The sequence below is a fragment of the Rhinoraja longicauda genome, chromosome 18 (assembly GCF_053455715.1).
Source record: "Rhinoraja longicauda isolate Sanriku21f chromosome 18, sRhiLon1.1, whole genome shotgun sequence".
In the NCBI taxonomy this organism is placed as follows: domain Eukaryota; kingdom Metazoa; phylum Chordata; class Chondrichthyes; order Rajiformes; family Arhynchobatidae; genus Rhinoraja; species Rhinoraja longicauda.
Window position 1 is genome coordinate 16,198,687 of NC_135970.1, and position 13,826 is coordinate 16,212,512.

At 41.5% G+C, this 13,826-nt stretch overlaps 1 protein-coding gene across 1 annotated transcript in view; it reads right to left on the reverse strand.

The window, feature by feature from the left end:
- Nucleotides 1-315: 315 nt before the first annotated feature.
- The window catches only part of LOC144602076 (immunoglobulin superfamily member 22-like), a 47,082-nt gene continuing 33,571 nt past the window's right edge, over nt 316-13,826 (reverse strand). Inside the window, exons 18-22 of the mRNA XM_078414769.1 lie at nt 12,957-13,042; nt 6,111-6,303; nt 5,085-5,384; nt 2,787-3,113; nt 316-453 (exon numbers count right to left, since the gene is read on the reverse strand). Coding sequence (XP_078270895.1) covers nt 386-453; nt 2,787-3,113; nt 5,085-5,384; nt 6,111-6,303; nt 12,957-13,042 — 974 coding nt within the window. The 3' untranslated portion in view covers nt 316-385. The remainder of the gene's footprint in view (nt 454-2,786; nt 3,114-5,084; nt 5,385-6,110; nt 6,304-12,956; nt 13,043-13,826) is intronic.

Genomic DNA, 13,826 nt, shown 5'->3' on the forward strand with positions numbered 1-13,826 from the left:
TAATGTATTTTATTCAATTCCAGGTCCAGATGGCATTCCAGACCTAATTACATAACATGATTAAAAGTAACATTTACCTTTTCTAACATAACTTCGTAACTGTTTTGGGAATTAGCTCTTTCAGACAGTCATAAATGAGAGGTGACAGAGAGAATAAATCAAGACTTAATTTCTTACTTTGCTGTTTCATTCGGATGATGACTCCAAACTTATCCCTGCCTATAAAATTGATTCAAAGATATTAAAATGCTTTAGAAATTGAGTAAATTTACCCTATTTGTTATGCCTAACAATAATGTATTCTTTGATAGTATGCTTGATCTTCTGATTGCAGCCCATGGCGAGTCTTGATCGATGCCAGTCTTCACTGTGGTCCAGTCTGAATTCACATGATGTGCTTACTCTTACGTGGCTTTTCTCCAAGACTGTTCTGCATTAAAGTAACACCTTTTTCTGTAAAACAACAAAGTTAGAAATTGAATATTGGTTCATTCACTGTTTATTTTTCATTGCATCTTTTGATTCACTCTCTTTCATACTCTTTCTATTTGTCCCAACCTCATTCATTTTCAATTTATTTGTCTCTGATTCACTCTACACTTAAGATAGACACAGAAAGCTGGAATAACTGGAGAAAAGGAATAGGTAACGTTTCAGGTCGAGACCCATCTTCAGACTGAGAGTCAGAGGAAAGGGAAACAAGAGATACAAACGGTGTCAAGGTTAACCGCAGGAAGAGCGAGGCCATGCTTTTTGGCAACTGGCCTGACCGATCTTCTGTCCCCTTTATCATCAAACCTGACATCTTGAAGGTGCTAGGCATCTGGTTCAGGGGGGCAGAGGCATGTGACAAAAATTGGTTGGAGCGGATAGCCGAGGTCAGGAAAAAACTGGAGCTGTGGAAGCAATGTTCCCTATCTATAACGGGAAAACATTTAGTCATCAGGTGTGAGGTGCTCTCGGGGTTGCTGCACTTGGCACATGTTTGGCCCGACCCTCGCTCAACCCTATGCCACAAAGATCACCCGGGCCATCTTCCAGTTCATCTGGGGGTCAAAGATGGACCGGGTCCGACAGGCCACAATGCACAAGTTGGCAGACAACGGGGGTAAAAACCTGCCCAATGTCGCCCTAACCCTGATGGCCACCTTTGTGTGTGGTTGCATCAGGCAGAGCGTAGAGCCAAAGCACATGGGCACCAAGTGTCACTACCTGCTGAGGTTCTACCTGTTCCCGGTGTTGCGAAGGATGGGCCTGGTGCAAATGCTGTGCAATGTGCCAGTCAGCTGGACATTGCTGCATTGTTGTTTGTGGAAAGGTTCTTCTGACCAACACCTTTGACCACAAGTCCATCAGGCAGTGGTCAGCACAGAATGTCCTGCAGGCACTGCAGGGAAATGACTCCTTGGATTCTGTAGTGTGGTTCCCTGAGCAAACTGCCCAGCTTGTCTGGCGAAATGCCTCATCGCCAGAACTCACCAGCAAGCACCAACACCTGGCTTGGCTAGTGGTGAAGGGAGCCCTCCCAGTCAGATCCTTCCAGCACCGTCGGAATCTCACTACCAGTGCATGCTGCCCTTGGGACGGCTGCTACGGAGAGGAGACGGTTGCCCACCTCTTTGCAGAGTGTGGATTTGCAAAGAGTTTGGGGAAGTTTGCAAGGGTCCCTGTCAAGGTTTACTCCGAACAGCTCCGTATCAGATGACTTCCTCATTAACGGGCGTTTCCCAGGGACACATTCGGAGACAGATTTCGAGGGCTGCTGGAAGTTCATCAACTTGGTCTGACTGAACTTTGTTGACCTCCCAGTAGAGCAAGATGTCCATCAGGAATGTTGCCAACTGGCCCACTCCAGTCTGCAGGAGTACATGCTGAGGGACGCACTGAAGCTTGATGTGGCTAATGCCAAGGCTCTGTTGGGGAGTGCAACCGTCTAAGGTCTTTCCGTTGCTGGACTTTGGGGAGCAGGGTGTGGTGGAGACGCCCCTCAAAATAAGGGAAGTGAAGGGATTTCACCCCAGGGGGCCTCATGAGTGGCAAGGGTTAAATTGTGAAAAAACTATGTAATGATGAATTAAATGTATATATAACCTCCGAAAATGTTGGATGATTTTTTTGCACAGTTCCTGTATTGTACATTTTTTTACTTTGAATAATGTTTACTTTGATTTTAAAAATATATAGACAGCACAATAGAGAGATAGAGAACAAATGAATGAAAGATGAGCAAAAAAGTAACAATGATAAAGGAAACAGACCATTGTTAGCACTTCCTTTCTTTGCCATTTCATTCTACTCTCTTGGTAAAAAATTGAAAAACCGTTGATGAGAATTGTATTTTGAACAAACTCCAAATGTTTTATTTTGTTTGCCTGAATGTTAGATTTTTCCAAATATCTATTGATTTTTGAGAAATGCCTCTTTACAGTAAATGTGTTAATTTACTGGTTCCTTATTCCAAGGGCATAGGTTTAAGATGAGAGGGGGATGTGTGGAGCAAGTTTTTACACAAATACTGGAGCCTAGAATGCTAGGGGTGGTGATGGCAGCAGATATGATAGTGGCATTAAAGAGGTAATTAGGTAGGCACATGGAAATGCAAGGAATGGAGGAATATGGATTAAGTGCAGGCAGAAAAGGTTAAATTGGCATCATGTTCAGCACAGGCGTTGTGGGCCAAAGGGCCTGTCGCGTGTTGTACTGTTCTAGGTCCATATTAGGAAAGTGGTTGTATATAACTACAATAATTTGTAAGATTTTGCAAGTGTACGTTCACTTTTACTTACCATTCACAATAACCTTGCAAGAGCATTTCACCTTCCCCAGAGAGTTTTCAGCCACAATGGTATACTCATCAGCATCACCCATTTCTGCAGTTGGAATAGTTAGCGTACAGACACCATTTGAGGACGTGTACCAGTATTTGAGGTTCTCAGAGATATGAAGCTTGCCTTTATACCAGTTAATGTGTGGCCTTGGATTGCCAGTCAGGGCACAACTCATGGTGCAATCATTACCACGGTGAACAGTGTGGTCCTTCAGTGGGGTGATGAACACAGGTGCATGGGTCCAATCCTTCTGCTGATACTCCTTAAATTGCATGCTGAAATGTTCTAACAGAAGAAAGGAAAAGAACTTCAAGAAACAATTGACATTGGAATAGAATATCATCACTTGAGGTTATCCCAAATTCCTTCACTTAGCTTTTGCAAATGGCAGAGCAGCTAACTGCCACACAGTAAGACACCTTAATAAGAAAATAAAATGAAAGGCAAGTTTACTTGTTTTGATGTTAGGGTTTGAGGAATGACTATTGGCTACTCTCTTTACTTTTAGAAGAGTGTCACAAAGCGTTAAGAAAAAAATGTAAGAGGCAGATTCACACATTAAAAAAGGACCTGGATTGGCAAAAGCATTTAACACTATGGACCAAGTGCTGGTAAATGGGACTGGTATAATTGGGTGCTTGATGATCAGCATCAACATGGTGAGGTGAAGTGTGCTGTGCCTGTGCTGTATGACTCAAGTAACAGGACGTAAATTGTCTGATATACTGGTCAGAACTTGTACATATGCTTACAATAACTGCATCTCTGGCAATGTAACACTCTCTCATAATCCAATAGAGTCATGAATAGATTTATTCACAAAATGCTGGAGTAACTCAGCAGGTCAGGCAGCATCTCGGGAGAGAAGGAATGGGAGAGTCATGAATAGAGTGGGCTACTGGTAGTTATGAACCAAGAAATTTGCTTCCTTCTTAATAAATACATTGGGCAATACAGACACTCCTCAACTTATACAATAAGCTTGCACTTACATAAACAATTCTGTACTCAGTCCTTAATGCAATCAAAGCAGTTTGTAATTTCTACAACACTCTACAATCATTCAAGTTTACATCAGAAACAAGCTGGCAGTGGCGACGATACTTACTCAGACGTCCGCACGCCACAAAAAGTGCCTGGACGTGGCCAGAGGCTGCTGAGACAGTTAGTGCTCAGTGAGTTATTCCGACTTACGTAAAGTCTGACTTATGCAAGGGTTCGGAACATAACCCTTACATAAGTTGTGGAGTGCCTGTAGTTTTGTTTCGGGTTGCAAAATAAAACCAAAGTCTGTTCCTTAAGGTCTCCATTGAGTGCACCACCACATAAAGTATAGACACGGTCAGATAGCGATGTTTACTGGGTGCATTTGGAAGTTAGTCATCCTGCCATTGTAATGTGGCTTGTAATATGTTCCGGGCAGCATCTTTTAAACTTCCTGGTCCTCTGGACCATACATGTCCATTACCCTAATTTTCTGGAGGCACTTATTAAATAATCAAGTATCAAAGAATTTCCATCAGAAGCAAATCAGATGTAAGAATGCAAGTTAGTGTAATTTTCTCAGTATTGAACTTGTCTCAGTTTGTGCCCTACTGATATTTTCCCACTTGGATAACTCTCATTCTAGGCATTTAATGGTGACTATCTACTGTCCAATCTGCTTTTATTTAATCTGGCTGTTTACTCATAACATTTTGTTCTCATGGAAATTTCATAGATTTAGAGAAATCTTTTATTTTGACTTTTGCCATAGTTGAACTTTCTTTATATCTGAGAAAACTCAAAGACTTGAAGAGTTAATATGAAATTGTGATTGCCTGCCCATTTGACAATAACGTTAAGAATGTTTTGAAATCTCCCTAAGACAGTTTTCTTTGCACATTGGAAAAAAATAGTTAATTTAAATTTTATCATCTTACTGTATATTCAACAGGTATTTGGATAGGATAGGTCCAGAGGGATATGAACCAAACGCAGGAAAATAGAACTAACTTAGATGAGGCACCTTGGTCGGCATGGACGAATTGGGCCAAACGGCCTGTTTCCATGCCGTCTAACTCTATGTGCCTCTCAAATAACTTTCCTGAAGCCATGTGCATGAATGCCAATTCTCATTCCTCATTATTTTCCTTTGAAATACTGTACCAGAAACTTAAACACTATCCAGAACACCACAGTGGAAATGTTGGTTCATTCAGAATAATTGTTTTAGTTTCTACATATCTGAGATAGCTGGTAGTACATGGGGCATACCTTTGTCTCTTGCAACAAACCATGGTTCCTTCAAGTCTAATGGGTCACTGTCTCCAATGTCATTCCGAGCAATCACCCTGAAGAAGTACTTCCTGCCTGGAAGCAGACCAGTCACAGTGTATTTATTACCAAAGACACGATCTGTAACAGTGTACCAGGTTGCAGTACTGACATCTCGCTTCATTATCACATACTGTACACGGCCATCCTCAATGTTATCTGGAGTGTGGTCCCAAGTGAGAGTCACTGTGTTTGGAACTTCCTCAGTCAGATGTAAGTTAGTAGGTGGGCGTGGAAAATCTGAAAATAAAAGATTATTAAAGCTTATTATTGATTGAGAAACTTATTAATTAGTTGTGACACCTACTGGTGAACCTTTCTCAAAATGGTGGTCATTGGTTATATTGATGAACTCTTTCTCTTATTATTCATTGATATTGCATGGATCCAGAAAAGGCAAGTGTGATCACTCAAGATACTTACAATTTTAAGAGCTTGGTTATCACAAGCTCAGAAACAACAGTGTGGGAAACCCAGTTTCTGACAGTGTAAGAGCTCAGACACTGGGCATGTGTGGAGTTTAGTTACAGTGTGAGGAGCTCAATTAATGAAATATTGAAGAGCTTAATAACACAAACATTGAAGAGCTCCATAACACATAGTTTGAGGAACCATTATTGATGTGCAGCTCAATTGCAGATAATGAGCGAATAGGTTTCCGATGATGTGAGGAACTCAGTTAAAGGCAGTGTAAGGAGGCAATACAGTGAGAGGGGATGGACCTCAGTTACAGAGCGCGTAAAGATCTTGATTACATATAATGTGAAGGTCACAGTCGCTAATCAAATTCAATGGGGTTATTTGGGATGCCCTTAACATGGAAGATGTTTACTGTTAACAGTGTGCAGTTTTTCAATGTAAGTATAAATGGGAATGTGAGTGATATATGAACAAAGCATGCATTTGCCTGAAAATGTAGCTGATGTATGTGAACTTGAAATCACAGTTTCAATTGTGGGGTTGTACCTGCAACTCGAATTCTGATATCATGAGACATTTCTCCATAGTCATTTTTTAGCAAAATCTTGTATATTCCTGAATCTGATCTCTGGGCACTGGAAATCAAGAACTGTGACATATTCGGCCCTTTTGTGATCGTCTCCCTGCCTTTGGTGGGAGTTCCATCTCTCAGCCAGATCACATTTGGTGAAGGTGAGCCCTGTAACAAATGGCAATAAAAATTAAATGACCCATTTCTTCTATTTATTGCCCCTTCACTGTTTTGCATTCATAAAACTAGCACCAATTTCTGCACATTTCAAAACAGAGTAAGCAGGAGGGACTATTCATTACCGGGGCAGTAGCACTCTTAAGCTATAAATGTAATTTTAAAATATCATCTTCACTTTGTACAGGGGGGAAATTAAGTGGACTGCAAGATGTGATTTCCAGAGTTTAAGCCAAAGTGAACCACAAGCCAATACAAGCAGTAGAGCCTGTGTTACTCCTTCCCTGTGTACTTCCACTTCTGGAATTCTGAATCAGTTTATGAATTTCCACTGATTTTGTAACTTATGGGCCATGCTTAAAATGAATAGAAATTCTGATAAATTCTTATTCAAACAAGACCCATCCTCAGCAACCCAGGAAAGTAGTATCACAGGTTAGGATCCTGCCTAACTGGATCATTGACATATTCCAAGGCCCATTTTTGACAAATACAGACTGGCATTGTTGCAAAAAGAATCATAATTTTGAGATGAGATGAATGATAGATTAATGCTGTTTAATTGTATTTGTTGTGTACTGAACATGCATGGTGCTGAGACCTGTAGCAACAAATCATTGAAAACCAGACTAGATATAACCATTTCCTTTTCTCAAATATACTATACACAACAAGAAATGCACAAGTAGTATAATACAAGAGTAATGAGTAATTTTAGACATCCATGGTAAAATGTATAGTGTGGGTGCCAATGTCAATATACAGATAAGGAGCACTGCATCCTATGTGTACTGCACAGGCACAGTAGGTGTCTGCAATACATTGATTACCAATTACCGCATGAGATGAATTGTTAAATTTCAATTTATGAGTTTCCTTAAGAAATCTCTCGGGATAAAGGATGACATCCTTCCACTCCAATTTTCTGAGTTCTGAGGTGATTAATGAGCCCATGTGAGAACTGCAGATTCTTGCAGAGGTGGGGTAAGTGATGGCTGAGACTTGGCAGGTCCACTTCATGAGGTGGCCCACTTCTTTCACCATTTACACAGGGCTGAATTGTGTTTCCAATGCATAGGCTTCAGTTGGGATGTTGTATTTTTTCCAGGAGACTTTGAGCACATCCTTGAATGGTTTTCTTTGTCCACCTGCCAATGCCTCTTGTGACATAACTCGTAATGGAATGTTTGTTTTTGTGAATTCGGCATTAGGCATGCAAGTTATATGGCCTGCTCAACATGATCTATTAAGTGTAATTCTCCTAGTTCTGAGGATGCTGGCCTGGGAGAAAATTATGTTGATGCTTATCCTTTCAATTAATTTACAGGATTTTGTGACAGCATCAAGGGCATTTTTCCAGTCCCTGCAAATAGTCTGCCTCTTAAAAACATGCAAAATGGCAAGAATTACTACCACCCAGTAGACCACGAGTTTTGTGTTAGTCCTAAGGTCCTGATCTTCAAATACTCTTTATTTCAATCAACTAAAGACAATGGTGGTGCAGCGTATGCAGTTGTGAATGTTATCATCAATGTCTGCCTTTACCAAGATGTGACCTCCATGACATGGGAAACATAACAGTTCAAAGTTTTCAAAGGTTTCATGAGCCTTTAATGTCAGAGGGCAGAGTGGTGGAGCAAGAAGGGATTGGGAGAGAACCTTTGCCTTACAGATGTTGAATATGAGGTTCATCGTCTTGCATGCTTCAATGAAAACAATGACAATAGCTTAGAGCTTGCCCTTTGAACACAGGCAAATGTAGCAATTGTTTGGATACTTTAGCTCAACTATTGAAATTGAATAACCTTAATTCTGGAATATAGTCACCAGAATATAGGTTACCAGTTTTGCATTACTTCTGTAGATTAGCTCAACTACCATGGAAAATGATTCAGCTTTGTCTGACATTTAACTTCAGTGAAAATGGATACTGTTGTTAATTTTATGCCTTGCATTCCATTGTGGAGCAAGCATAAGAGGAATATAAAGAATGTAAAAGGAATCTTAAAAAGGAAATTAGAAAAGCGAAAAAAAAGATATGAGGCTGCTTTGGCAAGTAATGTAAAAGTAAACCCCAAGGGGTTCTACAGATATGTCAATAGCAAAAGGATAGTGAGGGATAAAATTGGTCCATTAGAGAGTCAGAGTGGACAGCTATGTGCTGAGCCGGAAGAAATGGGGGAGATATTAAACAATTTCTTTTCTTCGGTATTTACCGAGGAGAAGGATATTGAATTATGTGAGGTAAGCGAAACAAGTAGAGTAGTGATGGAAATTAGGAGAATTAAAGAAGAGGAGGTACGGACACTTTTGAAGAATATAAAAGTGGATAAGTCTCCAGGTCCTGATAGGATATTCCCTAGGACATTGAGGGAAGTTAGTGCAGAAATAGCAGGGGCTATGACGGAAATATTTCAAATGTCATTAGAAACAGGGATGGTGCCGGAAGATTGGCGCATTGCGCATGTTGTGCCTTTGTTTAAAAAAGGTTCTAAAAGTAAACCTAGCAATTATAGACCTATTAGTTTGACGTCTGTGGTGGGAAAATTAATGGAAAAGATACTTAGGGACAATATATATAATTATTTGGATAATCAAGGCCTGATTAGAAACAGTCAACATGGATTTGTGCCTGGAAGGTCATGTTTGACTAATCTTCTTGAATTTTTTGAAGAGGTTACCAGGGAAATTGATAAGGGCAAGGCTGTGGATGTTGTCTATATGGACTTCAGTAAGGCATTTGACAAGGTTCCACATGGAAGGTTGATTAAGAAGGTTAAATCGTTGGGTATTAATAGTGAGGTTGCAAGATGGATTCAACAATGGCTGAATGGGAGATACCAGAGGGTAACGGTTGACAATTGTATGTCAGGTTGGAGGCCAGTGTCTAGTGGAGTGCCCCAAGGATCTGTGTTGGGTCCACTGTTGTTTGTCATTTACATTAATGATCTGGATGATGGTGTGGCAAATTGGATTAGTAAATATGCAGATGATACTAAGATAGGTGGAGTAGTTGATAGTGAGGTAGATTTTCAAAGTCTACAGAGAGACTTGGGCCTTTTGGAAGGGTGGGCTGAAAGATGGCAGATGGAGTTTAATGCTGATAAGTGTGAGGTGCTGCATTTTGGTAGGACAAATCAAAATAGGACGTACAGGGTAAATGGTAGGCAATTGAGGAATGCAGTGGAACAGAGGGATCTGGGAATAACTGTGCATTGTTCCCTGAAGGTGGAATCTCATGTGGATAGGGTGGTGAAGAAGGCGTTTGGTATGCTTGCCTTTATAAATCAGAGCATCGAGTATAGAAGTTGGGATGTAATGTTGAAATTGTACAGGGCATTGATGAGGCCAAATCTGGAGTATGGTGTGCAGTTCTGGTCGCCAAATTATAGGAAGGATGTCGACAAAATGGAGAGGGTACAGAGGAGATTTACTAGAATGTTGCCTGGGTTTCAGCACTTAGGCTACAGAGAGAGGTTGAACAGGTTGGGTCTTTATTCTTTGGAGCGTAGAAGGTTGAGGGGGGACTTGATAGAGGTTTTTAAAATTTTGAGAGGGACGGACAGAGTTGACGTGGGTAGGCTTTTCCCTTTGAGAGTGGGGAAGATTCCAACAAGGGGACATAGCTTCAGAATTGAGGGACAAAGGTTTAGGGGTAACATGAGGGGGAACTTCTTTACTCAGAGGGTTGTGGCTGTATGGAATGGGCTTCCGGTGAAAGTGGTGGAGGCTGGCTCGATTTTATTATTTAAGAGTAAATTGGATAGGTATATGGATAGGAGGGGATTGGAGGGTTATGGTCTGAGTGCAGGTAGATGAGACTAGGTCAGGGAGAATGGTCGGCGTGGACTGGTAGGGCCGGACAGGCCTGTTTCCATGCTGTAGTTGTTATATGTGTTATATATGTTATATGTGTTATAAGATGTGGAGACATTTCTATGGCCAGCCAAATTTGAGTCTCTTGATTGATAAAATCAAAGGTTTAAGTGGTTGAAAATGGCCATGTGCAATGGCAATTGCTGCTCCCTGCATTTTCCTTGGAGCTATTGTGTAGAGAGGATTATGCCCATTGTGCCTCTGAATGGACAGAATCATACTGTGATTCAGGGAGCAGCTCTGGCCAGCGGGAGGAGTTGATGATTCTCCCTCTGGTGGTGAGCAGGCAGGTTGCTCTGTAGGTACCACAGTTGGTCTTATCTCCTTTCTTGAAGATGGCCACAATTATAGCATCACTAGAAACCCCTGAATTATCCTCCTCCTCTCAGGTATGGGGGATGAGGCTGTGCAATTGTGTCCGAAGTCTTCACCACTCAGTTATAAGATTTCAACAAGGATGCCATCTGCTCCTGTGGTCTTGGGATTCGGCCTTCTAAACTTGTCAATCCAGTGTGACAACAATGGCAGTGTGACAACAACATGACAATAAAAAGACTGCTGTGGGATGGACTCCAGTTTTCTGAGGACAAGGACAGAGTCAAGGTTGAAGAAGTCTTCAAAGTGTTCTTTCTAGTGAGCAATGACTGTTTTTCTATCCCTGATGGGTTAACCTCTTTTTCTGGCTCTCTGTGAGGTGGGGCCATGGGCCATAGATGGTTTTTATAATGCTGAAGAACCCGTAAGTGACATGGTTATCAGCAGGTTTCTGAATCTCCTATATTCTCTCCATATGCCATCTGAAATTTAAGCCTCAGATTTTCTCCTGGATCTGTGCCTCTGCAGCGTCTGGGGACAGGCGAGACTCGAGGAAGGTGTGTTGCCTCCCTGGTGCCATGGTCCAAGACGTCTCAGACCGACGTCAGAACATCCTCGTGAGGGAAGGTGAGCAGCTGGAAGTAGTTGTACATGTTGGCACAAATGACGTGGGTAAGAAGGCGAAGGAGGTTCTGCAACGTGAGTACAGAGAACTAGGCAGGAGACTGAAAAGCAGGACTTCTAGGATGGTAAAGTCTGGGTTGCTTCCAGTACCTCATGCTAATGAGGGTAGGAACAGGGAGATAGGGGATCTGAATGTGTGGCTGAGAAGTTGGTGCAGAGGGCAGGGATTTAGATTTCTATATCAGTGGAATCTCTTTTGGGGCAGGGGTAACCTGTACAAAAGGGATGGGTTGCACCTTAATTGCATCAGGCAGGCAGGTTTGCTAGTGCAACACGGGTGGGTTTAAACTAAAAAGTGCGGGGGTGGAGTCAACAACGTGGACGCGTATCCGTGCAGCTAACGGGAAAGAGAGATTGTAGGAAAGGACACATTTAAACTAACAGGGCAGGGGGATGGGACCTAATGCATGGAGACAGAGGGCCATAAAAGGAGGAAAGAAGCAAAAGGTAGAAAGGAGATAAGAAAAACGAACTTGAAAGCTTTGTGGCTTAATGCGAGGAGCATTCGAAATAAGGTGGATGAATTGAATGCGCAATTAGTAGTTAAGGGATATGATATAGTTGGAAATACGGAGACATGGCTCCAGGGTGGCCAAGGCTGAAAGCTAAACGTGCAGGGGTATTTGATATTCAGGAAGGATAGACAGAAAGGAACAGGAGGTGGTGCTAGGTGTGCTTACACATCAGTCACTGCAAGTAAGCATGCAGGTACAGCAGGCAGTGAAGAAAGCCAATGGCATGTTGACCTTCATTGCGAGAGGATTTGAATTTAGGAGAAAGTGGTCCTACTGCAGTTGTACAGGGCCCTGGTGAGACCGCACCTTGAGTATTGTGTGCAATTTTGGTCTCCTAATTTGAGGAAGGACATTATTGCTATTGAGGGAGTGCAGCGTAGGTTCACCAGGTTAATTCCCGGGATGACGGGACTGACATATGATGAAAGAATGGGTCGATTGGGCTTGTATTTTCTGGAATTTACGATGAGAGGGGATCTTATAGCAACATATAAAATTCTTAGAGGATTGGACAGAGTAGATGCAGGAAAAATGTTCAAATGTTGGGGTAGTCCAGAACCAGGGGTCACAGTTTAAGAATAAGGGGTAGGCCATTTAGGAATGAGATGAGGAAAAACTTTTTCACCCAGAGTTGTGAATCTGTGGAATTGTCTGCTACAGAAGGCAGTTGAGGCCAATTCACCGGACGTGCTCAAGAGAGAGTTAGATTTAGTTCTGAGGATTAAAGGAATCAAGGACATGGGGAATGGGGTATTGATTTTGGATATTCCACCATGATCATATTGAATCGCGTTGCTGGCTCGAAGGGCCGAATGGCCTACTCCTGCACCTATTTTCTATGTTTCTATGTCTATGTTTCTATGTAACACAGTTCAGTACACTGCCAGATCCAAGTGATTACAGAACAATAAAAACGATAAATGTTAGAGCATGTGCAATACCTGAGCACACAGTGCATACAAAAGTGATAACACTGATCTACATATTAGTCAACAGGGAACTGTTTCCTTTTAACTGGTAAGCTGTGTGAGTACAGACGTTGACAATGACATAAAGGTGAGTGAGGTCTGTAGTGCCAGAGGATAATTATTTAATTTTATCTGGTGTACATTACTGCATTGAATCTGTGATGGATAAGGTTGAAATTAAATCTTATTTTTTTATTGAAATTCATCCGACAATGAATATTAATATCATTAACCCACACTATTATGTTGCCTCTGGTGGTAGAATAATCTTAAACCCCCAACTCACCGAGAAGCCCACATTGATACATAGTGCTGCACCTGCACGAACCACCATGCTGCTTGGCATTCTGGCATCCAGAAATCTGGGAGAAGCTATAAATAAAAACACTTAGGTCAAACAGAGAATGTCTATGCATATATGAATTTCACCCAGTCATCGAACCAACTGAACCAGCAGAGGTTTGCACCTCCCTTCCAGCAAGTCACTATATTCAGATATCTCTCAGTTTAGTCCACAGCCTGGCTTGTCATTTCACCAAAATTAACCTGGGCACAGAAAAGACTGTAAATAACATCTGTAGCTCTAATCCTGACCAATGTAACTTTAGCTGTAGTCCTTGCCAACAGAATACATTGTGGCTTTGTGATGGATTAACTTTGTTAAAATTACTGAAACTGCCATTAGTTATTATAATGATCACTTGGAGGCAATTCATCAGGGATCATGCCTTTGAAACAAAGATGGAAGAGAGTTTGATTGGTAAATTTCTTCTGGTCTCAGGACATCTCAAAACATTGTATAACTCAGAAACTTTGAACAACAATTACAAGAAAATATTGTTTTTATTTTTCATTTCTTAGAGTTAATATTCTAAATTGGAACTTTTCCAGATAGCCTAAAAAGCTAAATTTAGTGAGGGTGAAAAAATATATTTGAAACAAAACCTGTTATGGAAACATTCAAGATGCAAGACTTCCTCTCCAGTTTGTGCCAGGGAGAGGCCTAAGTAGACATTAGTTGACTTGAGTGGAGTGCAAATGGTTCTTATGGATGTACGAACTTCGCTGTGACTAAGTTGTACCTGATGTCCATGTCATGATGGTTGCCAGACATCTTGGGGGTTTCTGCCCATTAGTAGGCATCAGAAGGACTGGA